At 36.1% G+C, this 27,080-nt stretch overlaps 1 protein-coding gene across 5 annotated transcripts in view; it reads left to right on the top strand.

Annotated features, from left to right (window-relative positions):
* Positions 1 to 27,080, top strand: part of cntnap2a (contactin associated protein 2a) — a 760,628-nt gene that overhangs the window by 407,690 nt on the left and 325,858 nt on the right. For all 5 annotated transcript variants that reach the window (XR_012399148.1, XR_012399149.1, XM_009297353.4 and 2 more), the window contains 1 exon segment: positions 18,183 to 18,345. Coding sequence is in view for 3 of the 5 variants with exons in the window: in XM_009297353.4 (XP_009295628.1) it covers positions 18,183 to 18,345 (163 nt within the window). In the remaining 2 variants the exon portion in view is untranslated.

Genomic DNA, 27,080 nt, shown 5'->3' with positions numbered 1-27,080 from the left:
CATTGAAGCATTACCTTTCAAGGAATTTGATCAGTCTGCTTATTAATTTGGTCTTGTTACAATGTGTTGAGGTTTGAGGAAATAAAATAATTGATTTCTATAACATTTATTTCATGTTTTAGGATAAGTATTTTTTCTTGTTCAAATTAAATAAGCATACAATGCTGTGCTAAATATTTTGTCCAGTGCAAATGTTAATTTTACGTAATTAATATGGTAATTTTTTTTTAATTACTTACTGAATTATTGAATTATACTATGAATTATTGAGATATATTTAATCAATTAATAAATGTCCCATTAATGAAATTAAGTATTTCCAAGGCTTCATATCATATTTAAAGACTTTAAAAGAAAACAGAGCAAAAGCAAATGAGTTTAACAGACACTGAAAAATGTTTCACTGACTATATATACACACATTTAATATAATGCATTTTTAATAGCTGTTTCTTTGTCAACAATGTAAACTGTAACATTTCTTCTCAATGTCAAAAAATGCTTCTAAATCATCACATATATACAATCTTTTCATTTTCAGGTTTCTTCTGAATGTTGTGCGGTGCAGCAGTATTTAGTCGACTCTGATTTTGTGTTTCTTTCTGGTCTTTCTTGCTGTCAACAGAGCAATCTGGAGAAATGACAAAGAAAGCCGATCCTGATTGGTCCTTGTGCGTGCATTTGAAATACTGATTGGCTCACAGAAAGAACCCTATAGAGCCAAACTAGAGTTTGACTTTGTTATAAACCATTTTTTTTTCTTTTTCTTAAAATGTAAACAACTTATAAAAAACATCACATAATGTAAATAAGTTGTCATTTAATAAGAATATGTCAAGAACTCAATTTTGATAAAAGTGTCAGATAGAACCTTATAATTCCAAGATGACTATTTATCAGGGAGTCACCACAGTGGAATGAACCACCAACTTATTCAGCATATTTTTTACACAGCGGATGCCCTTCCAGTTGCAACCCAATACTGGGAAACACCCTATGTGCTCTCGCATTCACACACATACTGTAAACTATGGCCAATTTAGCTCATTCAGTTCACCTATACTGCATGTCTTGGGACTGTGTGGGAAACCAGAGCATCTGGAGGAAACCCACGCGAACACGGGGAGAACATGCAAACTCCACAACACCAACTGGCCCAGTTGAATCTCAAACCAGCGACATTCTTACTGTAAGGCAACAGTGCTAACCACTGCGCCACCGTGCCCCCATTCTTCTTGCTTTCTTCATTTCAAATTAAAAAAATATATATATTTACTGTAATCTTTCTTTCTTTCTTTCTTTCTTTCTTTCTTTCTTTCTTTCTTTCTTTCTTTCTTTCTTTCTTTCTTTCTTTCTTTCTTTCTTTCTTACCGTCCTCCCAGTTTTTCATCCATCCAAAATATCAAGTAATTTACTTTTATATAGTTAATTTGTCCATCGATTAATTTTTTCAATCAAAATTTCTTTAGACCCCAAACACTTTCGCATGGCCCAACGGTGGTCTTTCTGCTAAAAACCATTTGGGGTAAAAGATGTTATTTCAGACAAGCTTTTACAGTAGTCAGTGTTCAGTTTTTGCACTGTATAGCTCTTTCCCGTGTCTAAACCAGTAAGCAAACAGACTCTGCTATCCAGTAATGTTTGCACATGCCTACTACTGATATTCTAAAACCTTGTATAAATCAATGCTGTTATTAATATATTTGCTTTGAATTAGGGGTGATTTTTGGATATAAGCCACTTACATTCATAAACATTGAATGATCGTTTTACAGTGCAATTTTACTTTAGTTTGCAACATTTCAGTAACAAGCACTTAGCTTTTTCCATCCTTTTCTTTTTTACTGCATGCATAAAACTCATCTCTACTAACTGTATCTATATAGTGTTGATTCAGTTTAATAATTGTCAATTTCATCAATCATAAAATGAGCGTTTTTCAGAATTAGGAAGTTAGCAATAGTAAAATATGAGACAATAGAAAAATACGATGTTTTTAAGCTCAATTCCGTCTTATGTAGATTTGATTGAGTTCAAGGGTTGATGTTTCAACATTCCCATTGACCAATGGCAGTGCAGCTTTAGAGCAAGTCTGTAACAGACAGTAGTGTCATCATCCAGTTCAGTTCAAATCAATAATGCAGAATTACTGAATGTTGGTGTATACTGTAGATCTGTAACATCAGCATCCCACTAGATTTCTTGTTTATTTTTTGAAACCACCAGCATACCAAACATACCAGCGATTCAGACTGTTTATTCAGGGAAGATAATTGTAGAGCGTGGACCTCGGCATATTAAATTTAATGTGGCAAAATCATCAAAGGCAAGGCTCTGAGATCAGACTGTTAGCAATGGTGAGGCCAGCTGCAAAAGAGAGAGAAAAAGAGAGAGAGAAAGAGTGAGAGAAAGTACATTAAAAACTGTTGATTCCTGTGACAGCTCATATGTTCCCATTCCCCTCACTCTAGGCAGATGTAGCACATTGCATCAGTGTGAACGCACTTGGATGTGTTGGCAGACTGCTTGTGCAAAACAATCTTCCTTATGTCTGTCATCGAAATGATGCTTGTTTATCTGGTTGATGTGCTTCTCAGATGTAAGATTAGCACCAGGACTTTTGTTTTTTCAGCTTAAAAGTCTGAATATACTGCATGTACTACAATGGCTGAGAGAGCTTAACGAAGAAAACACATGCAATTACAAAAAAACTGCAGCACATTGAGCAAATCCTCTCAATAAACGTGCTTTATTTTCTCACAACACTGACAAAAAAACACAATGGACATTTTTCCCTAAGACGTGACAGCCACTGCTGTGACTATTGCTCAGTGAAGTTGTTGGTGATCTCTGAAAGGTGAGTTTTTTGTTTGTTTATTTTAACATGCTGATTTCCTTGTCTTTTGTATTTTATTAGCCTAAATAACCATAACATAAATAGCTGGGTCTGTCATGTTTTAGGGTCCCCTTGAAACATTAATGTTTCTAAGAATATATATTTATTAAAAAAATATATTTTAAGTCACCAAACATCTTTAAATAAAAAATAGAAAGATAATGCATTTATTTTCAAGTGAAATATTGCAAAAATAAAAAAATAAAATAAATAAATAAAAACTTCAAAAACATTTTGACTTAAATGAACTTTTCTCTCTCTCCTTTCCTCTTTTACATTTTTTTATTTAATATATTTCTCTTACATTTACATTTATGTACTAATTTTTGAAGTGTTATCATAAGTATTTTGTTAGATTAGCTCTAGATTGTGAACAAGACTGCTGAGTAATGTACTGTGTGTGTGTATATATATACAGTTGAAATTATTAGCCCTATCTTTGAATTTGCTTTTCTTTTTGAAATATTTTCCAAATGATGTTTAACAGGACAAAGATATTTTCACAGTATGTCTGATAATATTTTATCTATTGGAGAAAGCCTTATTTGTTTTATTTCGGCTAGAATAAAAGCAGTTTTTATATATTTAAGCAAAATTTTTTTCAGACTGTCTACAGAACAAACCATCGCTATACAATAACTTGCCTAATTACCCTAACCATAATTTACCTAATTAACCTAGTTAAGCCTTTAAATGTCACTATAAGCTGTATAGAAGTGTCTTGAAAAATAGTTAGTAAATATTATTTACTGTCATCATGGCAAATATAAAATAAATCAGTTATTAGAGATGAGTTATTAAAACTATTATGTTTAGAAATTTGTTGAATAAATCTGCTTCACGTTAAACAGAGATCGGGAGAAAAATAATCAGGGGGTCTAATAAATCAGGGGGTCTAATAATTCTGACTTCAACTGTATATATTAGGGACAAGGGTGTAATGGGGAAAATGTTTTTGATTTAAATCCAGTTTTCTGCATTCAGAAACTGTACATTTAGGTACTGTGGTGATGCAAGGTCCAGGAAATAATTAGGTGGATTAAATGTTTATTGCAAACTAATCTAAAATCTATTGTAAAATAATAAAACAAGGATGCATTGTTTGTGCTGAATCACTACTTTGACAGCTAAATTAATACTGTATGTTGGCTAATTATATGAAATGTTGATCATTACTTTACATTAATAATTGTCTTTCAACAACTTTCTTAGTTTATGAAACAATAAAATAAGAATCTGTGCAGCACAGATTCCTAAACGTTAGACTAATGCAGTGTTTCTTTACCCCATTCCTAAGGGCACACAAACAGTAAACATTTTTAACCTCTTCCTAATCAAACACACCTGAATCAGCTCATCAGATCATTAGAAGAGACTCCAAAACCTGAAATGAAAGGGTCAGATAAGGGAGACATACGTACTGTTGCTGTGCCTCCAGGAACAAGGTTGGGAAACACTACACTAATGTATACATTCGCAATATTTGCATAGCTTGCAAATGATAAACCACCACATTTAAAAACTCTGCATCTCATTTTGGAGTCTGACACTGCATCCTCTGGAGGTCACATTTGTCAGCTGCATACTATGAGATCTCCCAGCCATAATCAAGTACACTGTTATTCAAGTGTAAATATTCTGTTGATCAAACACCTATTTTTTGGGATGGACGGATGCCGAGGCTTTTTAGGCTGGGTAGAGTATTCGATCTATGACTCTGACCACTTTAATTTGGCAGCATCCATGACTGAGATGGAATATGCTGTGTTTTCCACCAAGCCAACCCAGGGTGCTGAAATACAATTAGGTGAACTGGCAGACTACACAGACCAAAGCAGAGACAGACATTCAGACTCACATTCTTTAAAGGAGAATGGCTGTAGTACTGTTTTTCAGATTAAATAATGTTAACGTATCATGTTTTTTTTAAATATCAGCACACATATAATGGTATGTATCTATTCTAGTGAAGTCAAGAACAACACATTCAATGATCAAGGAGAGGGAAAATTGCTGAGATCATGACCTCTTTAACTATGTGAATTGGCTCTGTTTAGAAAACTGGCTTTGTCTAGCAAAGGGTTTATTATGGAATTATTTTTGCTGCTTTATACTGTTTGCTAATGTTTGGCATCTCGTCCAGTGTTTTGTACCAGCTTATCAATTCTATTCTTACTGTAAAGTGCTAGTTTACATTGAATTAATAGATAAATAAGTTAAAGTTAGTATTTTGCAGGGTGTATATTGGATCTTGAAGCCTCTGTGTTTCTACCGGTAGGTTATTACTTTTATCAGCCAAGAGATAATGACTCTAAAGAGCAAAGACAGTCATGTGTGTTTGTGCAAGATAAGCCCTGGGTAACAGTTATCCACCTGATTCAGATCCTCATTACAGCAACAGACAGACTGTCCTGATGCACATTGTGTTTTTCATAACTCCTGACATTTCCCTGTCCAGGTCGGACATGATGATGTGAGAATTGGGGAAAAAAAGGAAAAGAAAATCTGTGTTGTTATTAGGTGAGTTTTGGGAGGGATTTAGATATGAAACTGAATAAAGCTAAAGTGTAAAACCTGAGAAATAAATATATTTTTAAAAATAACAACATCAACATAAATAATTGAAAACAATTGGCCTTTAATTGAATTGAATTGAATTGAACTGAATTTAGTTTAATTTAGTTTAATTTAATTTAATTTAATTTAATTTAATTTAATTTAATTTAATTTAATTTAATTTAATTTAATTTAATTTAATTTTCGTTAAATTTCGCCACAGCAGAATGAACCACCAACTTATCCAGCATATGTTTTATGCAGCGGATGCCCTTTTAGCTGCGACCTATCTCTGGGAAACCACTCATTCACACTCGTTCACACTCATACACTACTGACAATAGCCTACCCAATTCACCTGTACCGCATGTCTTTGGACTGTGGGGGAAACCGGAGCACACAAAGGAATCCCTCACGAACGCGGGATGAACATGCAAACTCCACACCGAAACGTCAAGTGACCCAGCCGAGGCTCGAATCAGCAACCTTCTTGCTGTGAGGCGACAGCACTACCTACTGCACCACCATGTCAACTTTATTTTATTTTATTTTATTTTTACATAAAGGAATACGTTTTGAAAAACAAAATCTGCATTCATGCTTTATATAATAAAACAGACTAACGACATGCTAATCATACTAGAACATTGTAACAACATACCAATCCATACTAAAAGCATGCTAACAAACATAATTCATATTAGCAACATGCTAATTCATATTAAATTCATGCTAACAACATGCTAGTTTATACTAGAAACAGGCTGGTGACATGCTAATTTATGCAAAAAACATGCTAGCAACATGCTAATGCTTAGCAACCATTTAGAACACCTTAGCAACCGCCTAGCAATACCTTAGCAACCATCTAAAACACCCTAGTAACTGCCAAGCAACCACTCAGAACACCATAGCAACCACCTAGCAACGCCTCAGCAACCACTCAGAACATCATAGCATCTGCCTAGCAACACCTTAGCAACCAATCAGAACACCTTCACAACCGCCTAGAAATGCCTTATCAACCACTCAGAACACCCTAGCAACCACCTAGCAACACCTTAGCAACAACTTAGAACACCCTAGCGACGCCTTAGCAACCACTCAAAACACCCTAGCAATCTCTTAGCAACCACCTAACAACACCTTAGCAATCACTCAGAACACCATAGCAGCTGCCTAGCAACCACTCAGAACACCCTACCAACCACACAGAATACCTTAGCAATCACCTAGAGCACCCTAGCAATACCCTAGCAACCACTCAGAACACCCTAGCAACCGCCTAGCAGCACCTTAGCAGCCACCTAGAACTCTCTAGTTATGTCTTAGCAACCAATTAGAACCACTCAGCAACTGCCTAGCAATGCCTTAAAAAGTCAAAACACTGTAGAAACACTTTAGCAACCACTCAGAACACCTTAGCAACCACCTAGCAACACCTTAGCAATGACTCAGAACACCCTAGCAACACCTTAGCAACCACTTAGCAAGAAACATGCCAATCCATACTAGAAACCTGGTAACCTATATGTAGTTATCTCTCTATGCCAACTGATTCATAAACTACTTCAGTTATTTAATTTTTAAAGCTACTTCAAACTTTCAGACGAGGCTTTCTCAAGCCACCATAAAGTTTGTCTATGAACTTTACTTTTCTAGTTTTTTAATTAAGTGTTAATGTTCTATTACATTGTATTATGTTTTCACCCATTTATTTTATTTAATTTTATTTTATTCACTCATTTATTAATTTTCTTTTCAGAGTAAGGCTGATTTATACTTCTATATCAAGCGGACATGTATGCCACTGCGCAGCCTATGCGTGGTCGCATAGCCCTCGCAGTGGTCGTCGACGTCGCTGATGGGCACCTCTTTTAAAAAAATGTAACTACATGTCTCAACGACACGTAGCGCAAGCTTTGTGATTGGTCGGTTCGGAAGCGCTGACCAGTGTGGGTGGGACCAAGAGCCATGCGAATCCGTTGGAGCGACTGTTTACAAGTGTTGAGTCCCGTGAAGAAGCACCAGATGAAAAGCTTTGTTTTGTGTTTACCTTATGATTAAAGTTGTTGCACGTCCGCCCATTCCTGTCTCAAAATGAGCGAGTTTGAGCCACTTGTACATTAAAAAAAGCGCTCAGAAAAAACAAAACTCTAGCAAATAAACTCGACACAGAGCAACATAAACACCTCACTGCCAACTAGCATTTCGAAAGTGTTATTACAGAGCCACAGAGCACAGAAGTATGATTGCACAGCTAGGCATGCGCCATGGGTTGCGCCGATCACTTGATGCAGAAGCAAAAACCAGGCTTTAGTCCCTTAATCAGGGGTCCTCAGTGGAATGAACCGCCAACTTATCCAGCATTTGTTTTATGCTGCTGATGCCCTTCCAGCCGCAACCCATCACTGGGAAACACCAATACACACTAATTCACACTCATACACTATTAGTTTATTCAATCCCCCCAGAGAAACCAGAGCTTGAACCAGGGACCTTCTTACTGTGAGGCGACAGTACTACCTGCTGTGCCACAGCATCACCTTATTATGTTTTATTCATTTTTATTGTTTAATTTTATTTGTATGATTATCATTTTTTATTCATCTACAATATTTTGGTACCATGTGAAAAGGGTATTAGGGAATGGGATTGTACTCCAAAAAATAAAAATATATTTTAAAAAAGGCAAAATGCCTCATTAACTATTTTCCAAACCAACAAATCCTCGTTGTTCAATAAATGCTGCATTCATTTCATTGAGATTTAAAAGTTTTGCCTTTCCCTCATGTGACAAAGAGCCCAAGATGCTCATCTGCGAGCAAAACATAATTAGCTTTAGCACATGTTTGATCATTGAAGCCCTGCTGGAATATTCAAGCAAACAGAAAAAATCCCATCAGTCCCTGATGTCTCCAAAACACCTCTCACATGTATTTATCTGTCTGCAGTGCAACAAAAAGCTCTTTGTTTTTCCAAGAAAGAGACTGCTTGTCTCCCGACATCCTCTCTGGTTCGATGTGCTTTAGTCTCCCAAAGCCATTTTACAGAGGCTGCTTCTGCACATTTGTGCCAGACCTCAGTGAATTAATGACTGTCTGATGGGAGATGGCAGTAGATTGGATTTTTGCAATAAAGAAGACAGCGTTCAACATTGAAGGGTTGCACAGTTCTTCTGCAGCAGATTAGGATTTTAAAACAACCATCAACCTGCAGGAGGTCAACTTTTGTTTTGAGGACTTTGTGATAGCAAGGAAGATAATAATGCTTATAAAGAAACATCTCTAATGTTTCTCTCAAACAGTATGTAGCATTTTTAGCAATTTTGTTAGTTTTATTTGTAAGATGAAATAATCATATATATATATATATATATATATATATATATATATATATATATATATATATATATATATGGCCAATATCACACGAGTAGCAGTGCGATATGGCTGTATATCGGCACTGATGGGAGGCGTGCTTAGTGCCCCCACCAGTGCCGATATACAGCCATATTGCACTACTACGAGTGTGATATTCCGTTTATACAACAGTTTGATGGCATAATTGTGTATATAAAAACAAAATCAAACATGGAGAGTCTCAAAAACCTTTTTGTATGAGGAACTACTTTCTTCTGCCTTGGATTCAAATCATAAGCTGACAGTTAAACAGCAAAACAAGCATCTTTTAAACTTTAGATCTGTAGTGTCTGCTTTTTGCTGGCTGTATGTGGGCGGAGTAATACACAAAGGGTAAAGAGGCTTTACGGGTGCTGATATTACTTCAATATATCACGGCTATCAGCCAATCCGGTACAAGAACCAGACAGAACTGTTGCATAAATAAATATTTATTTCAGAGCAAGGTAATTTTTACAGTTTGTCTGATAATGTTTTTCTTCTAGAGAAACACTTATTTGTGTTTTTTTTTTTTTTTTTCTAGAATAAAAGCAGTTATTATTTTTTTAAAAACCCTTTTAAGGTCAACTTTTTTTAGCCTCTTTAAGCTATATATATATATTTTCGATAGTCTACAGAACAAACCATTGTTATACAATAACTTGCCTAATTACCTTAACCGGCCCATTTAACTTAATTAACCCAGTTAAGCATTTAAATGTCACTTGAAGCTGTACAGCTGTAAGTGTCTAGAACAAATTCTAGTAAGATATTATTTACTTTCATCATGATAAAGATAAAATAAATCAGCTATTAGAGATGAGCTATTAATACCTTTATATTCAGAAATTTACTTATTTTTCACTTAGTGCAATATATATATATATATATATATATATATATATATATATATATATATATATATATATATATATATATATATATATATATATATATATATTTATTTATTTATTTTTTTTTTTTTGAGTTACAATATACACTCACCGGCCACTTTAGTAGGTACACCTTACTAGTACCACCTTTAGCCTTCAGAACTGCCAAATCCTTTCTGGCATGAATTCAGAAAGGTACTGGAAATATCATTCAGAGTATTTGGCCCATTTTAAAACTATAGCATCACCCAATTGCTGCAGATTTGTTGTTTGCACATCCATGATGCAAATGTCCCATTCCACCATTTCCCAAAGGTGCTCTATTCTATTGAGCTCTGGTGACTGTGGAGGCCATTTGAGTACAGTGAACTCATCGTCATGTTCAAGAAACCAGTCTGAGATGATTCGCTCTTTATGACATGGTGCGTTATCCTGCTGGAAGTAGCCATCAGAAGATGAGTACACTATGGCCATAAAGGGATGGACACGGTGAGCAACAATACTAAATTGGTAGTAATGGGCTCAAAGTATGGCAAAAAATATCTCCCACGTCATTACAGCGCCACCACCAGCCTGAATCGTTGATACAAGGTAGAATAGATCCATGGTTTCATGTCAGGGAAACCAAATTCTTACCCTACCATCCAAATGTCACAGCAGAAACCGAGACTCATTAGACCAGGCAATGTTTTCCAATCTTCTGCTGGAATTGTATTTGAATTGTACACTCGGTGAATTGTGTGAATTGTACCCTCAGTTTCTTGTTCTTAGCTGACAGGAGTGATACCTGGTATGGTCTTTTGCTGCTGTAGCCCATCTGCCTAAAGGTTCAATGCATTGTGTGTTCAGTAATGCTCTTCTGCATACCTAAGTTGTAACGAGCGGTTATTCGAGTTACTGTTGCCTTTCTATCAGCTACAACCAGTCTGGCCAATCTACTCTGGCATCAACAAGGCATCTGTGTCCACAAAACTGTCGCTCACTGGATATTTTCTCTTTTTCGGACCATTTTCTGTAAACCCTAGAGATGGTTGTGCAAATCCCAGTAGATCAGCAGTTTCTCAAATACTCAGCCCGTCTAGCACCAACAACCATGCCACATTCAAAGTCACTTTAATCACCTTTCTTCCCCATTCTGATGCTTGGTTTCGCCTCACAGCAAGAAGGTCGCTGGTTCAAGTCCTAGTTGGACCAGTTGGTTTTTGGTCTCTTGGTGGTTGCAGATACCAAACACCAGCTAATTCACTCGCCCATGTCATTTTCCTGTTTATTTAGATTTGGCCATGAACATAAGTGGTGTTGTCCGAGAGGGTGAGTTGTTTATTCTGTAATCAGCCCATCTGTTTCCACCATTTCGATCTATTCTGGCCAATTTTGGCCTGCTGCTAATATGAAAGGCAGCCAACAAACTAAGAGGCACTTTTACCTGTATCGCATTGTGTTTTCTCACATTTATTTTGAGAACACAATGAGAACACAGTGTTTTTCAAAGAAACCTCCTGAGAGTTAATTCAGGAAAAATGAACGCTTTACACACTATTTTATCTTATATTCCCGATCAATTATTGTTAATATGCTCCATTACATCATTATAGACTTTCCAAAGTAGAATAACCCAAAAACAGTTAACATCTGCACAGGCCTTATTGATGAGGATAAAAGTTTACAACAAGGGCTTCCCGCAGGAATCCTGCATATTCCATTTGCCGGTCATGAATAATGCATGGAGCCAGTAGATGCTCATTAATCTTACAGTAGTTATTCTCCAATCCCTGCGAAATCATCGGCAGCACGTAAACACAGTCATGCGGAAGCTACTCAGAAACCCAGTCAGGAGTGTGAGCTCCAGGCCTCAGTCGTAATTTAGAGTGTTATCTTGTCAGAAAAGTGACTCTCCTCAATTAATTACGACAGCAGAATGGGACAAAAGCAGTCACTGGGAAGTCGCATCCAAGCGTGGGTGACGAAAACCTGCCTTTTTCCACATCCCCTGTTGATCATGGATCCTGGCGGCCTACCAGATCCCCACATATCCTGGCAATCATTGAGATGCCGCTACAGTCCTGCCTTAATTTGCCAGCAGATGCTTGTTTTTCTCTGTTTTCCTCTGTTCTGAGACGCATTTCCCTCAGCGTGTCTTCCAATAGCCCACCTTCCTCATTCTCCTCTGTTGACTGCTCAGGCATGTAGACTCCTGGACAGGTGCAGGAAGCAGACAAGACAGATGGCCCAGCAAACTTGAGGAACTTTGTTTTTTTTTCCTCCATCTTCTCTTCTTATTTTATTTTTAAGGAAGCTCCTTGCAGCACTGATGCATCCAGATGCTCTCATTTGTAGATTAATGTCAGAGGGCTGCAAGGTGAATCTCAATAGACCTTTCTGTGATTGACATGAACAAAAGCTTTGTTTACCTCTAATGCAGGTGTAACCCCACCCTGAGGATTTGCTAGATCTTTGGGGTCTAGGAACCTGTTTGCACCTGCTATTATTGACCTGTTTCCACTGAGTGTTACAGTACGGAATGCATTTATGTCCAAGCAACCATAGACTCACAGCGGACACCTATTAGTTCACAGAGAATCTGCATAAGCGCTTGCTACAAGCCAGGAGAATGACAACACAGGAAGTTCCATTTTTAAATGCACAGCTGAGACAGAAATGGCATGCAGCAATAAACCTTGGTTGACCTGTGCTCAAACAATGCTTGTCGTCTTTTTATGACAAACAGCCACGTGCCTAGAACCAAGAGCAAAATCTGCTGTATTTCCTCTATTGCTGTTTACATGGGCATCTAAAGTCATGTAGATAGTGCAAGTGGATCCCTTTTTTGTCAAGCTTATCTAACCCCGCCAGTCCTACACCACCCAACCCGGTTCGAGCTGGGATTGAACCGGCAACCTTCTGCATGGGAGTTGGTTGCTCCAACAAGGAGGCTAAAGTGCCGGCAGCTAGCTCTCTGCAACTCTCACATGGTCGCCCACTGAAGCTAAGCAGGGCTGCGCCCGGTCAGTATCTGGATGGGAGACCACATGGGAAAGCTAGGTTGCTGCCGGAAGCCGGCCAGCAGGGGGTGCCCAACCTGCGGTCTGTGTGGGTCCTAATGCCCCAGTATAGTGATGGGGACGCTATACTGCTCAGTGAGCGCCGTCTTTTGGATGAGACGTTAAACCGAGGTCCCGACTCTCTGTGGTCGTTAATAATCCCAGGATGTCCTTCGAAAAGATTAGGGGTTTAACCTTCTACTCTCACCAATCAGCTGGTGTGTGGTGTGTGGTCTGGCGCAAAATGGCTGCCGTCGCGTCATCCAGGTGGATGCTACACACTGGTGGTGGATGAGGAGACCCCCCCCCCCATTGTGTAAAGCGCTTTGAGTGCCCAGAAAAGCGCTATATAAATGTAAGGAATTATTAATTATTATTATTAAAGACCATAGCTTCTAGTGTCTGTCGCTAGAGCACTTTTAGAGTTCAGAGAAGCGAGCACTTTACTAGCTGGTCTCTGCTACACTCACGCCCCTAAACCTCACTCGCATCCGGGTCACGGCACCAATGTAACCCCACCGGTCCCAAACCGTCCAAGCTGGGATTGAACTAGTGACTTGGGGAATAGGAATCAGTGCTCTACCAAGAAGGTCAAAGACCATGGCTGTCGCCAGAGCACCTTTAGAGGTCAGAGGAGTAAGGTTTACCTGTAAGGAGTTAAGTAGTAAGGAGGAGTAAAGTTTACCATTAAAATTTTTTTATTTGAAATGAAATTTCACAACAACTGACTTGTAAATTCAGTTTTTAATTAACATTTGCATCATGATTAAAAAAGAAAGAATTTTATCAGGTTGCCCAAGTTAATGGACATACACATCTGAAGGGAACAAACTCACAACCTCAACCTCTTTTTTTTTTGGTTACTGGAGGACATGCCAGACCTGCCATCCAGTCAATCAAGCAATGTAACTGTGTATTACACAATATCATCCTCTGAATAATGCTGCATCCATTCGTGCTGGTCAAAGTAACCACTTTGTTTACAAGTTTGTGGGTGTAAATGGTGGAGGCAGGAATGCATTTAAAATAATGAGGTCATACCTCGCTGTGCAGTCCCTCACGTCTATTTCAAACAGATAAAAAAAATAAATAAATAAACTGAATATTTATCTTCAAGTGTAGTTGGTTCATTTAAAAGTAGGGATTTTGGACTTTATTTAAATATATATTTTATGTAGACAGATTCAAGCACGTTTACCAGCTCCAGAGAATCATAACAATAAAGCTGCAGAAACATCTGAGCCAAGCCCCTCCTCTATTGAAACATCTGTCTATAGGGATCAATGACTGGCTCCTTTACAAAAAAGTGGGGCTCCCTTCCCTAGTGTATCCATATTGATGTTTGCTTTTTTCCTATTTAAAACTACATGAGTGACACATCTTGTGTATTCTATTGCATTGATCTCGTGGGCCAACCTGAACACTGCTGGTGATCTACTCACACCTGCAGCTTCTCCACGATAGACGTCCAGTATTCTCCAGCCTCCAGTTGCTAGACTGCAGCTTTGCACAAGAAGTTTGGCCAGATGAGATATGACTGTTCCCAACTGAGCCTGGTTTCTTTCAAGGTTTTTTCTTTCACTTTCATCAATTGGTGAAGCTTTGTTCCTCAGCACTGTCGCCACTGGCTTGCTTGGTTTGGAACTTGTGGAGCTGCGCATCACTAGATTTGCTCTTCAGTGTTTGGACTTTCAGCAGTGAAATGTAAACCACACTGAACTAAACTAAACTAAACTTCAACTCTGAAAACTGGACTGACACAGTTTTAATTTACTAAAACTTCTATGTTAAGCTGCTTTGACACAATCTATATTGTAAATATATTGTATAATATTGCGCTACAGGAAAAAAAATTTAATTGAATTGAGTTGAAATGTTGTCTTTGTCCTTAGCTGGACTAGTTGGACTAGTGGATTAGGCATCAGCTTAAACCAGCTACAGTAAGACTCTTAAACCAGCTCAAACCAGCTGGCATGCTTTAAAGCATACCTTACATCTACAACTACCTAATGCGGTTTTAATTTTTCATCTGTTTCTGACTAGATGACTTGTATAGACCAGTGCATCAAGATTCAGGTCAGTAGGGAAATAGAATATCACCCTGTAGCCCATAAATAGTTGTGTAATTGAGCTAAGCAGGGTTAGGTCAGGTCACTAACTTGATGTGAGCCTCCAGGGGAAATAAGGTTGCTGCTGTTAGTGAGGTTAGTGTAGTGCTTGTCCAGCAGTCTTTGTGTGTTTTTTTATGCCTTGTTATAGTGATGGCCATACTTTAAGAAATAATTTCCATTGGATGAGATGTCATACCATAGTCATAACTCTGTGGTCATTAAAAAAAAAAAATTCCATAGCATAAGAGTGTCTTCTTCAGCCATTATAATTCATTGTTTCTTATAACCCCTGTCTATTGAATCCTTCATGCAAATGTAGGTGGTCTTCTGTGGCAGTTTGAATGCATTTCACAACATAAGCATTTACAACATGAAAGCATTTCATTTAATAGTTTTAATTAGCTCTGGAAGTGGTCAAAAGTGTATCATCTTAAAATATTTCAGACCCTGTTTACACCAGTATGTTACTTATCTTAACACCAGGTATAAACATGGTACATTTACATTTATTCATTAAGCAGATGCTTCAGAAGCACTTGAGTTCCCAAGAAAATCAACATGTAGATTCTCTGACAAGTCTGTTAGTTTAACATTGTGTATTTTTTTAAACAGACAGATGAATGACAAGCAGATTTTATTTAGTATTTTTATTTTTTCGAATGTCAATAGTACACATGGAGAAATTGCTATAAACCGACCTGGTTCAGTATGTTATTCTCATTAGTACCATCAAAGTTGGCTGATTGTTTGCAATGTTCATGACCTTTATGGTGTCAAGCTATCACTTGGTTAATGAGGTACAGTTCATGGGTTTTCTCTAGTTAATGATCCTTATGTTCAGCTTTTACACATCTGACATTAGATTACCTTTCACACATTTGACATTACATAACACTGGCTGACTTTATTTTTGTGTTTAATTTAGTGTGACCTTTTTTATTCCAAGCAATATAGTATACAGATCTCAATTCTACAGTATGAGATAAAATGTCTCACAAACTCACCAGCTCATTTCGGCTGATTAAAGCTTTATTCGGTCATTAAATGACAACAGATTTTGCCTGGATTGTGACTGTAGTTGTGTGCATGTAGAAAGTCATTAAAAAAGACTTTCTAAGATATAATTATTACACCATTTATAAAGTAATTTAGGGGTGCGCTATATATACTAAACAGCACATCATTGACAGCTAAAATGTTAATCAATCAGCATTTCAGCAATGTATTTTAATCATTTCTGAAAGATTATGTGGAACAGAGGACTTGGGCTGCTAAAGAAAAACACCATTACAGGAATACATTTAATAAATATATTAAAATAGAAAATTTTATCATAATAATCATAATAATAATGATAATGATAATTTGTAGTATAATGTTTTTACTAATGATCAAACTAATTCAGTTAATCATTGTTACAACAATATACTTTAAAAACTAAAGACAGTAATTTATTTTTTTTTATGTTAAATCCTGAAAAGCATAGTCTTAAATTGCCCTGGTATATTTTTTCAATGGCCCAAAATACATTGTATGGGTCAAAATTGTAATCAGTGTTGCCAGATATAGCTGACTTTTTCCAGCCCAAAAGCCATCCAAAACACACCCAAATGCACAAAAAAAGTCCAAAATCTTATATTAATACTTAAATTAATTTTAATTTATTTAAGGCAGTTCATTCTGCTGTGGCGACCCCAGATTAATAAAGGGACTAAGCCGAAAAGAAAGTGAATGAATGAATGAATGAATTTATTTAAATTGACTTAATTAGCCTGATTCCTTTAACTGTCATCATTTTTAACAATACAGCAACCAACACCAGCAGTCACAACAACATTACAGGATCACTTCGAAACATTGCCCTCATCTCACCCACTCTCTGCACTTAATGTGTAGATTACACTACCTATTAGAGTAGGCTATGTTTTACTTTCGAAATGGGATATAAATTTATCCCATTAGGCATTTAAATTTTTTTTTGAACATAATTAGGTGCTGCTTGTCAATCAGACTACGCTTCTATGTTTGTTCTTGCTGTCAATTGCAGGAAAAATGATCGATAGGTGTTATGATAAACCTCTGTGAGTTTACCTGCAGGCACTGCAAGATGTACATGCACACGAAGGGGAGTAAAATTTTGATAAAATGTTCTTTCACCTGCTTTTGCGGGTGGGCTCACACGGTTTGCACTATTCACTGGACACTTCTAACTGAATGGAGTAGAAGCACACAGTTATGTTTTGTTAAAAAAAGTTGCATTTATAATTTATGCTTCAAAACCACTCGAATTTTGCAAACCAACCTATTGCTATTTTTACCCAAACAATCAAATTAAAAACCACCCAATTGGGTGGGAAAGGAAAACTGATTATAATTGTTTTCTTTCATAGCAGCAATTATTACAGTATTAAGTAAATATCAGGTTCCGTGAATATGTTTAAATCTTCTACCTTAAATACAACAACTCAATTTATTTTTTAGTAGTTTAGCAACTTAGGGAAAATTTTAAGGCAATTTGTCAGTATTTAGATTTTTTTAAACCCTCAAGTTCTACATATTCAAATAGCTGTTTCTCTGCCAAATATTACCACATCCAAACAAAGAATACATCAATGGAAAGCTTATTCATCACATTTGAGTTCTCGAGTATATTCTTATTACTGGTTTTGTGGTCCATGGTCAAAAATCATGTCGTTATACTGCATATGAAATATCTACTGTACTGTATGTGGCATATTAGCAATTCCATGCAAATGTCAACCTTGCCATGAAAAAATAAATAAAATAAAATTAGTTGTCGCCAAAATATCGAAACCGTTTCTACATTTTTTGTGTAAGCAAATATTTTACAGTGCTTTAAAAAAAACAAAAAAATGTCTCTAATAATGTTTTCAAACAATTATATTTGATTTATCAAAATCACACAAGTGTCAATTACACATCTGTCATATCCATAACCGAGACATGTCACATCTATAACAAAGTCTTTCCTTAGAAATGCAAAATAAATGTCAAATAAAATAAATGATTTTTGTTCTATAGAGATCCTTTTGATTAGCATTGTTTATTTTGGGTTGTTTGTGCAGTTTAATTCACAGAATTTCTACAAAGTATGTTGTATACTGTAAACTCGCAGATGTTTTTGGAAAATATAAACATGTTCCGATATGATGATTAAATATACTTTCTCTGTGAATTTATGTTTTGTGATTTTACTGCAAATGTCACATCCATACGCTGATATTGCTCATTTTATTTATCTTTGCTGTGTTTTTTATGTTTAGGTTATTTTTTAAGAACCAGAGCATCCCCCATCCAGCGCTCGTTCCAGGGCTGCATGCAACTTATTCAGGTGGATGATCAGCTGGCAGACCTGACCGCAGTAGAGCAGGGAAGAATCGGAGCCTTCGAAAACGTCAGCCTGGACATGTGTGCCATCATTGACAGGTCAGAGCCAACCCTTTCTCACTTTCCGCAAACACTGGCTGAGACACTGATTATCAGGAGCAGCAGACTGAGACTATGGCTTTATCCCCACCGGCGGCATCTGCCCCGGGGCCCGGATCCGTCACACTCTGCCTGCTCTCCCTAGAGCTCACCTTATTCATTCCTCCACTTCAGTGGCAAATGAGGAGTTTAATCACAGAACAGATGCCATCCCAAACTCGAAACCCGCTCGTTGTTATCTATAGATTGATTTTACATAGTTTCACTCTACAAGGCTTAGCGCTTTTTGTTTGGTTGCCACATTGTTGTCGATACAACAGAGTCAAATTGAGTTTTATTGATAAACAAAACACAGAGGACAAAAACATTATTAAGTTGTTTATTTTTTAGCTAACGTTTGTAAAAATTCATTAATATATTATTTTAATATGCACTGCTTTTATACTGTCAACCTAAATTTTTATGCAGTAAAAACTCAACCTACACTATAAAACCTAAAAAGTTAAGATAACTCAAACTATTTGAGGAAACCGATTGCAAGAAACCATTTAAGTTCAAAACAGAATCCAATTGAGTACTGTGAACTTAATCAGTTTGACTAAATGAAGCAATTTGAGCACAGAAAAATTCAATAAATGCAAGGAATTCAAACCAACTGAGTACTGTAAAACCCAATAAGTTAAGGCAACTCAAACCATTTAAGGAAACCGATAACAAACCATTTGAGTTAAAAAAAATAATAATAAAAACAATAATTTATATGAGTACTCTGAACTTACTCCATTTAAGTTGAAGTAATGAGGTATTTAATTAACTTATTACCTTCAACACTGAGTTCAAAACTCTTTTTAACTGAGTAGAATTAACTTTTAGTTCGTTTTGAGTTAACTACACTCATTTCATTTGATAACGTTGACAGTTGGGCTTTACAGTGTTGAGGAATCAATTTTTAAAGACTGACCTAGTTAGAGCTACAGTGTTTTATAACTGATTATATTTGCTTTTGTTGGCCTCTTATTTTAAAACAATCATTTTAAACAGCAGAATGTGTGTTGGAAAACTAAAGTAGCCATGATGCTGTTAACCATCAACCAATTTTGAAATTTACCGAAAATGATAACTTCGGCCCATTTACATTAATACGTTTTAGTTTTAAAATGCTTAAGTTTTGCTATGATTACACCTTTCATCCACACTACCCCGGAGTTTTTGAGCCCCGAAAATGGAGCATTTTGATAATGCTGAAGAGGCTGGTTTGGTTTTAAAACACTGGTGCTTGGTGTCAGTGTGGATGGGGCTTTTTCCTCAATATTAGGTGCAAAATGTTCAGTCTTACCCTTTCCTTAAGTTCAGACTTTGCAAGATTAATATGGAAAACAAACTCCTGAGGACACGTTGGGTAAATCTTCAAAGGCAACAATGTTATTATAAAGTAATTCTCATATCTTAACAATAAAATGATAACTTGATATAAGGAACTGCCTATTTTCATTTTAGTAGGCACCAAAAATGTTAGGGCATTGTGATTCTTATAGTTAAATGACCTTCATCTTCACTGTATGCATATTTATAAGAAAACGAAGCATCTAACTGCCTCCTTTCATTTCCATTGAAAAATATGAAACATATCCTGTTTCTGTTGCTGAATATCAGTTATAATAATTAATAATGTCAGTAAATATTACAATAAGTTTATACAATATAGCAAATAAAGGCAAGCAATCAGTCAAATGTGCAGAATCAGTGTAAGTGGTAACATAAATTAATATAATAACCTTACTTATCTTTGCACTCAGCGAAAACACGTTACCTGAGTCAAAGAGTCGTTAGATAGAGACTATATGAATTAAATATCACATTTGACAACTATGGTGTGATGTAATTCAGCTGTAGATCCTTGATGAACTGTTTAATGTGTGCTGCTCTCACCTAGGGAGCTGTGCTCAAAGCACCCAGTGTCTGCCTGGAGCTCAGACATGCACATATGCCGCAGCGCATGCCAGAGTGTGTGTGTGGTCAAGTGAAGTGCATTTTCAGCTGTGTAGTGTCGACGGAGATCTTTTCAGAAATGCTAAATGAAACGGCAGTGTGGATGTGGATCGTTTTCATTCTTAAGCGCCAGTTTAAAATCAAAACGTATTAGTGTAAACGAGGTCTTAGTAGTACTACACTTGCTGATAACCAATTAATCAGACAATAGTTTTTGAATTTGGAGCAAAAATCTAGTTTAATCTTTTAACCTTTCTTTGCTTTAATTTTGTGCTATGCTAGGACTCTAAGTGGCCCGGATTCACCTGTTAAATGTAGCTGTTTTTATAATAGCCCTTTTAAAAGTAGCTAAAGATGATTTATGACTATTTTTATGCACAAGGTAAAAAAAATAAATAAATTATGAGGCCGTTTGATACAAAGGCAGAGAATTGAACAGTTTGATCAAACAAATGAGGGATCAAACTGCGAATATACTGCGGTCAGTAAACATTACTAATTATGTGCATATCTTGCCTGGATAGTGTGTGTGTATGCGTGTTTGCAGGGCTGACAGACTCGCATTAGGGCTGTTTTTATTACAAAACAATACAGACAATAGACTGAATAATTGAATGCCTAAGATGTGAATAAACATCATTGTCAGCATACAATCATCATTTACGAGTCTGTAAATAGAATCACATGCATTTTAGAGGTGTCATACTGTTTGTACATTTTAGTGGCATTTTAGCAAGACTTTATTATTTTATAAAAGCATGATACGGTAGTCAGCATTTGAAGTGAATCAAAAACCTTTTTCAAAATCATCCTAAGATAAGAATAGGTGTTGTTCAAAAGCTTTGGGACAACTTTGATAAAAGTTTAAAGCATTTCAGATGTTGACTACTGTTTACAAATGCATGTCTTATGATTTCACAATATGTTTTAACCCTTCTTGTAAATATGCACATTATTGGCTACTTTACTGAATTGTCAAATACATAAGCAACATTTACTCTGTAATACTTTCATATTCATTCATTTTAATTTTTTGCTTAGTCCCTTTATTAATCAGGGGTCACCCCAGCGGAATGAACCACCAACTTATCCAGCTCATGTTTTACACAGGGAATACCCTTTTAGCTGCAACCCAGTACTGGTAAACACCCATGCACTCTGGCATTCACACACATACACTACGGCCAATTTAGCCTACCCAATTCACCTATAACGCTTTTGTTTAGACTGTGATGGAAACTGAAGCACCTTAAGGAAACCCACGCGAACATGGGGAGAACATGCAAACTCCTCACAGAAATGCCAACTGACACAACCGAGGCTCGAACCAGTGACGTTTTTGCTGTGAGGTGACATTGCAACCCACTGCGCCACCGTGACACCCTTCTACTTTCTTTGAAGTAAAAAAAAATTGCTGCAAAAATTTGGTTGTTTTATTTAAATTAGGTGTCATTTTAAATGTCATTTTTACCAGCATTACTTATTACAAATGTAGTTAAATAAAGAGTACATAAACAAATTCAAAAATGTAGCGAAGACGAGAGTAGGGCCCAATCCCAATTCTATTTTTTCCCCTATTCCTTCTCCTTTGCCCCTTGAAGTGTGGGAAAGGGCTTCAAAATTTACCCTTAAGAAATGGGACAGCAATACAACACCTGCACACGTCATCATATGTCACCCCAAGCTCTTACTTCATATGAGATTAACGACGGCGACTGGTGTAATCATTCCAGTTGTGCTATTTTTTGGTATTTATCTTCAGGAAATCACTGAAGGCATATATCATGTTGTTATAACTTTATAATGTGGCAATAAGGTTGTAACTATGTATTTACACCCTGACCATATTCATTTTTGTAAACATACGAAAACAACATTAACATTATACCAAAGACTGTAAAAAGTCATTCCCAGCTATACTAGACTTTTCTGACAGGGTATTCAAGTGTCATCGAGTGACAGAAGTGAATGTTTTTTTTAAAGCATAACAGTAAAGCATAAACGGCATTATGAATGTATTAAAACATGTGCTTGTTTGTTGTATACATTTGCGATAATGTGAAAAAAATACTAGTTTGTGCATCTCCTGACTTTTGTGTGCAGCCATGCTGCCGTTGTGTATTCTGGGAAATTTTCAAACCCCTTGGTTTTGAGTGTGGTCCTGAGAAATCTCAGTTTCAAGGGCTATCTAGCTCTTCCCCTTAACCCTACTTCTTCAAACTAAAGCGAATTTGGATAAAGGGGAAAGGATGAAAAAGTAGAATATGAATTAAGCCTAAAATGTTGCTTATATATTTGACAATTCAGTAAAGTAGCCAAAAATGAGCCTGTTTACTGTAACTAAATAAATTTCGATACTCAGACGCTTTACACCACTGCTGGAGTCTCCCTACTTCCATGAAAAATGGAAATATTTTGTTTCTATAGATGTGATTTCTTTAAATAAAGTAAATAGTTTTGCATTTCCATCCTTTTTAGTTTCAGATTTTTGTTCTTTCTCTTTTTAAAGTACATGTTTTTTACAAGATTTTGAAATCTTGTAAAAAACCAAATCTTGAAACCAACTTTATTGTATGATTCATTTTGTGGGATTTTTTTATACATTTAAAATATCTTAATGGAAAAAAGTGAAAAATAAAATACTTTCAGGACCAGTATTGCAGAAAAAAAATCTGAGTGGGCACTAATGCACTCTATGTTGTACAGACATGGGCATATTTGAAAACAGGAATAATAAAATAACAAAGTACATATGTACAACAGAACTGTACAAAAACTTACAACTGAAAATCTGAATGAGCACAAAACCTAGCAGCTGTACAATAAAATCTAAAAATAAATAAATTACTACTTGACTTTTCAAAAAAAAAAAAATCCTTAATGTTCTCATGAAATCATGTCTCATCACAAAGGCAGAAAGGCTTTCAAACAGATGTGAGGGCTAATATATTCATCCATTGTGCAAGAAAACAGTAATTTGCCTTCAAATTACAGGCAATTTAGGGGTCAAGCAGCTTGCTTTAATCACAACTAATCATATTTGTCTTTATAGTAATTTAACACCAACCTGACCCATAGAATAGTTAAACTGAATCATCTGTTTGTTGATTATATAATTGCATTTTTGTTGTTGCTGTTGTTTTTTTGCATAAGCATCATTGCACATCTGGGGGCTGATCTGGTGTTGGTATGCTAATTTCTTCATGTATCTTGTTTGTGGTAATTAAACTCTATTGAGATAAAGGAAGCATAACCGCAGACTTCTGTAGGATGACTGCAATATCTTGTAATTCTGCATATTCACTAAAGAGTTTCACGAGTTTAAAGAATGTGTACTTCTTAAAGCAATTTGTTTTTCATTAATTGACATCATTTTACACCTGTTGATTTATAGGTTGTATTGTTTTACATTATATTTAGCAGACTTTTTCTTCTGTGTCTTGTCAATTGGTTTCATTACATCATATTTATCTATTGTGTGCCTAAATGTACACATCACAAATGTCTGTTTAGTTTACATGGCAAAACAATTCTTAAGCAGCACAGAAACTGCAACAATGGCAAATGAATGATTGAATGAATCACTTAGAATATTTTGCATCTGAACTCTTTGAATGTCTGTCTATGCAAGTTTATAGGCTTTCTTGCAATTTTGAGTTAATTTCTCACAATTCAGAGTTTCTGAGTTTCGAGAGAAAGCAAGTCAAACCTTTTATAAGAATTCTGAGATATCATTTTAGAATTTTGAGACTTAAATAAAGATCCCAGATGTTACATTTAAACTGTGAGAAATCAACACAGAGTTTTGAGGGAACAAAATAAAAAATATGAGATTTAAGTGCAAGTGAGATTTTAAAAATCGCAAGTTTATACATCAGAATTATGGAATACGGTTGCAGTTCTCAGAAATAAAAGTGCAGTTGTAAGATAGAAAATCTCCAAAGTTTAGAATTTATGGGTCCAGTTTATGAGTAATTTGCAGTTGCAAGAGAAAACATACATACATAAATAAATAAATACATTCTAGTCATTTTTAGGTTATTTCTCACAATTATGAGTTTCTGAGTTTTAGGCGAAAACAAGTCAGACTTTTTATAGTAATTCAATTCAATAGTAATTGATCCCAGATGTTACATTTAAACTGTAAATAATCAACACAGAATTTTAAGGAAACTAAGTAAAAAAGTATGAGATTTAAGTTCAAGTGAGATAAAAATACATATGAACTAATCCAGAGTCAACAGAATTAAACTACCAATAGCAAGTTTATACATCAGAATTACAAAATACTGTTGTAATCCTGAGAGAAAAAAAGTCTAATATGTAAGAAACTGTAAACTTGCAGTTGTAAGATATAACATCTCCAAAGTTTCACAGTAAGAAGTTCACTGGGTCACTGGTTCGAACATCGGCTCAGATGGTGTTTCTGTGAGGAATTTGCATGTTCTCCCTGCGTTCGCGCGGGTTTCCTCCGGGTACTCCGGTTTCCCCCACAGTCCAAAGACATGTGGTACAGGTGAATTGGGTAGGCTAAATTGTCTATAGTTTATGTGTGTGTGTGTGTGTGTGTGTGTGTGTGTGTGTGTGTGTGTGTGTGTGTGTGTGTGTGTGTGTGTGTGTGTGTGGATGTTTCCCAGAGATGGGTTGCAGCTGGAAGGGCATCCGCTGTGTAAAAATGTGCTGGATAAGTTGGTGGTTCATTTCGCTGTGGCAACCCTGGATTAATAAAGGGACTAAGCCGACAAGAAAATGAATAAATAAATAAATAAATGGATTGCATGAAAGAAAGATCCATGGTTAAATAGCTAACAATATTTATTGGACTGTTTTCACAGACTAGATAATGCGTTTCAACAACTATTAAAATACAATCTATAAGTTTTTTTTTTTTTGTATTTTTTAATAAGAATCTTTGATATATAACCGTATAACTTAGCTAGATCAATTATGTTAACACTATTGTATAACTACATAATTAACCTAACTACGATGACTACTACTTTCTAAAAAAATGGAAAGGTCAGTTATTAAACGACCATTTGCTTTCTTTGTGTTTATTTGCTCTTTTACACTTTTATATGAACAGCTCATTTACATTGCTCCTCAATATTAAAGACCCACACATCTTCCATTGTTTATCTTCCATTAGATTCCTTACAGCTCAGTTTGAAGCTAAAACTCCGCTTTAATTGTCTGTAAAGATGCATTGTTCTTTAATGCGTCTCATTAGCCTTATAGCTCAGGGCTAAGTACAATCTCCACATGATTTAAACACAAGCTCAGTTCATTCTGCCATTTAAATTCACATCCCGCTCGCTCACTATATTTAGATGAACCCCCCATCTCTGCGCTGTTTATTTAGGTTTTGGAGAAACTGCAATACAGTCAGTTGTAAGTCCCCAGAGGTGAATCCTTTGCTTTATTAGATCAGCCGAGATACCGACTTGCTTTCGCTCGCTCTCCCGAATGGGGTGAACTGTAATAATAAAGGAGGAAAGAGACTGTTGAACGCTCTCTGTGTGTGTGAGGTTTTTTTCGTCAGCGTAATGATGCTTTTCTGGCAAAGCTCCACAGTGAGGAGCAAACTCATTATGTGGGATGGGAAGGGGGGCCGTCGCTCGCCACGCCATTGATTTTATGTTCGCTTTCATCAAGCCAGGTGATGCTCTATCAATCTCCTTTACCAAACGTGGCCCCCTGTTTGACATGTAAAAGAATATTCCATGTCCTCCCACCAGGAAGACATTAAAACACAACCTTGTGGTTTAAAACAGATCAAATTACTTCCTATGCATTTTTTTTTACATATATAATAAAGTCAGAATTGTGGAACTTTTTGCTATTTCAGGTAGGTTTTTCAGGAATACATTTCTAAACTATCTTGATTTCTAAGTTTAATTTCATATATAACAAATCAGACTTTTTAACAGAATTATGCGACAAATGCAGAACCATTAGGGAGGACAATTTTTAAATTCCTTTTTTTTTCAGGAATAATTTTCTGTAGTAAGCATATATTATGAAAAAGAACAACAAAACACATGGCAATGTGTAACTTTTTAATTTAGCGACTTATTCATATGGATTTTGTAAGATCTTAATCTTACATTTTAGTACGATTTGCTCATCCACCAGTGATGGTTGGTTTTAGGGGTGGGAATTAGGGGATGACTTCTTTAAAATAATAATAATAATAATAATAATAATAATAATAACAATAATAATAAAATTATGAATTAAATTTCATAAATTTGTATGAACTTGTAATCGAATACATTTGCATTACCTTTCTCTTCCTATGGACAACTGTTCAGCTGTGGTCAGTTTGCTCAGTAGCTCACCTTGTACGGTGCTGTATTTGTGATGCAGAGGTTTCGCAAAAGAGTTTCTGTCATGAACACTGGGGATTTAGTTAGCTAATGTATATGGCAATTTGGGCTGTGCAATTAATCGAAAATACAAGTTCGATTTCGATTTTGGCTTCTTACGATTATGAAAAACCATTAATCGGGATATATGATTATTCCATCATATACCGCTCCCTTTCCAGTTGTACTCATTTGTTGCTTTGCAAAGCTCAGTTCCACGTGAAAATGACTAAAAGCATGTACTGTAATGTAACGTTTGCAGCACAGGATTCGCATCACTTATATTTAAAAAGCGCGAATGAGCACATGCTAACGGCATCCTAATGTGAGCACTTTAATGGTCAAATGCATGCACATTTTTGTCAGAGCGTGGTGTTT

Source organism: Danio rerio, chromosome 24 (genome assembly GCF_049306965.1).
Source record: "Danio rerio strain Tuebingen ecotype United States chromosome 24, GRCz12tu, whole genome shotgun sequence".
NCBI classification, from domain to species: Eukaryota; Metazoa; Chordata; class Actinopteri; order Cypriniformes; family Danionidae; genus Danio; species Danio rerio.
The sequence above is the reverse complement of the archived record's forward strand: the minus strand, read 5'-3'. Positions and strand labels throughout refer to the sequence as shown.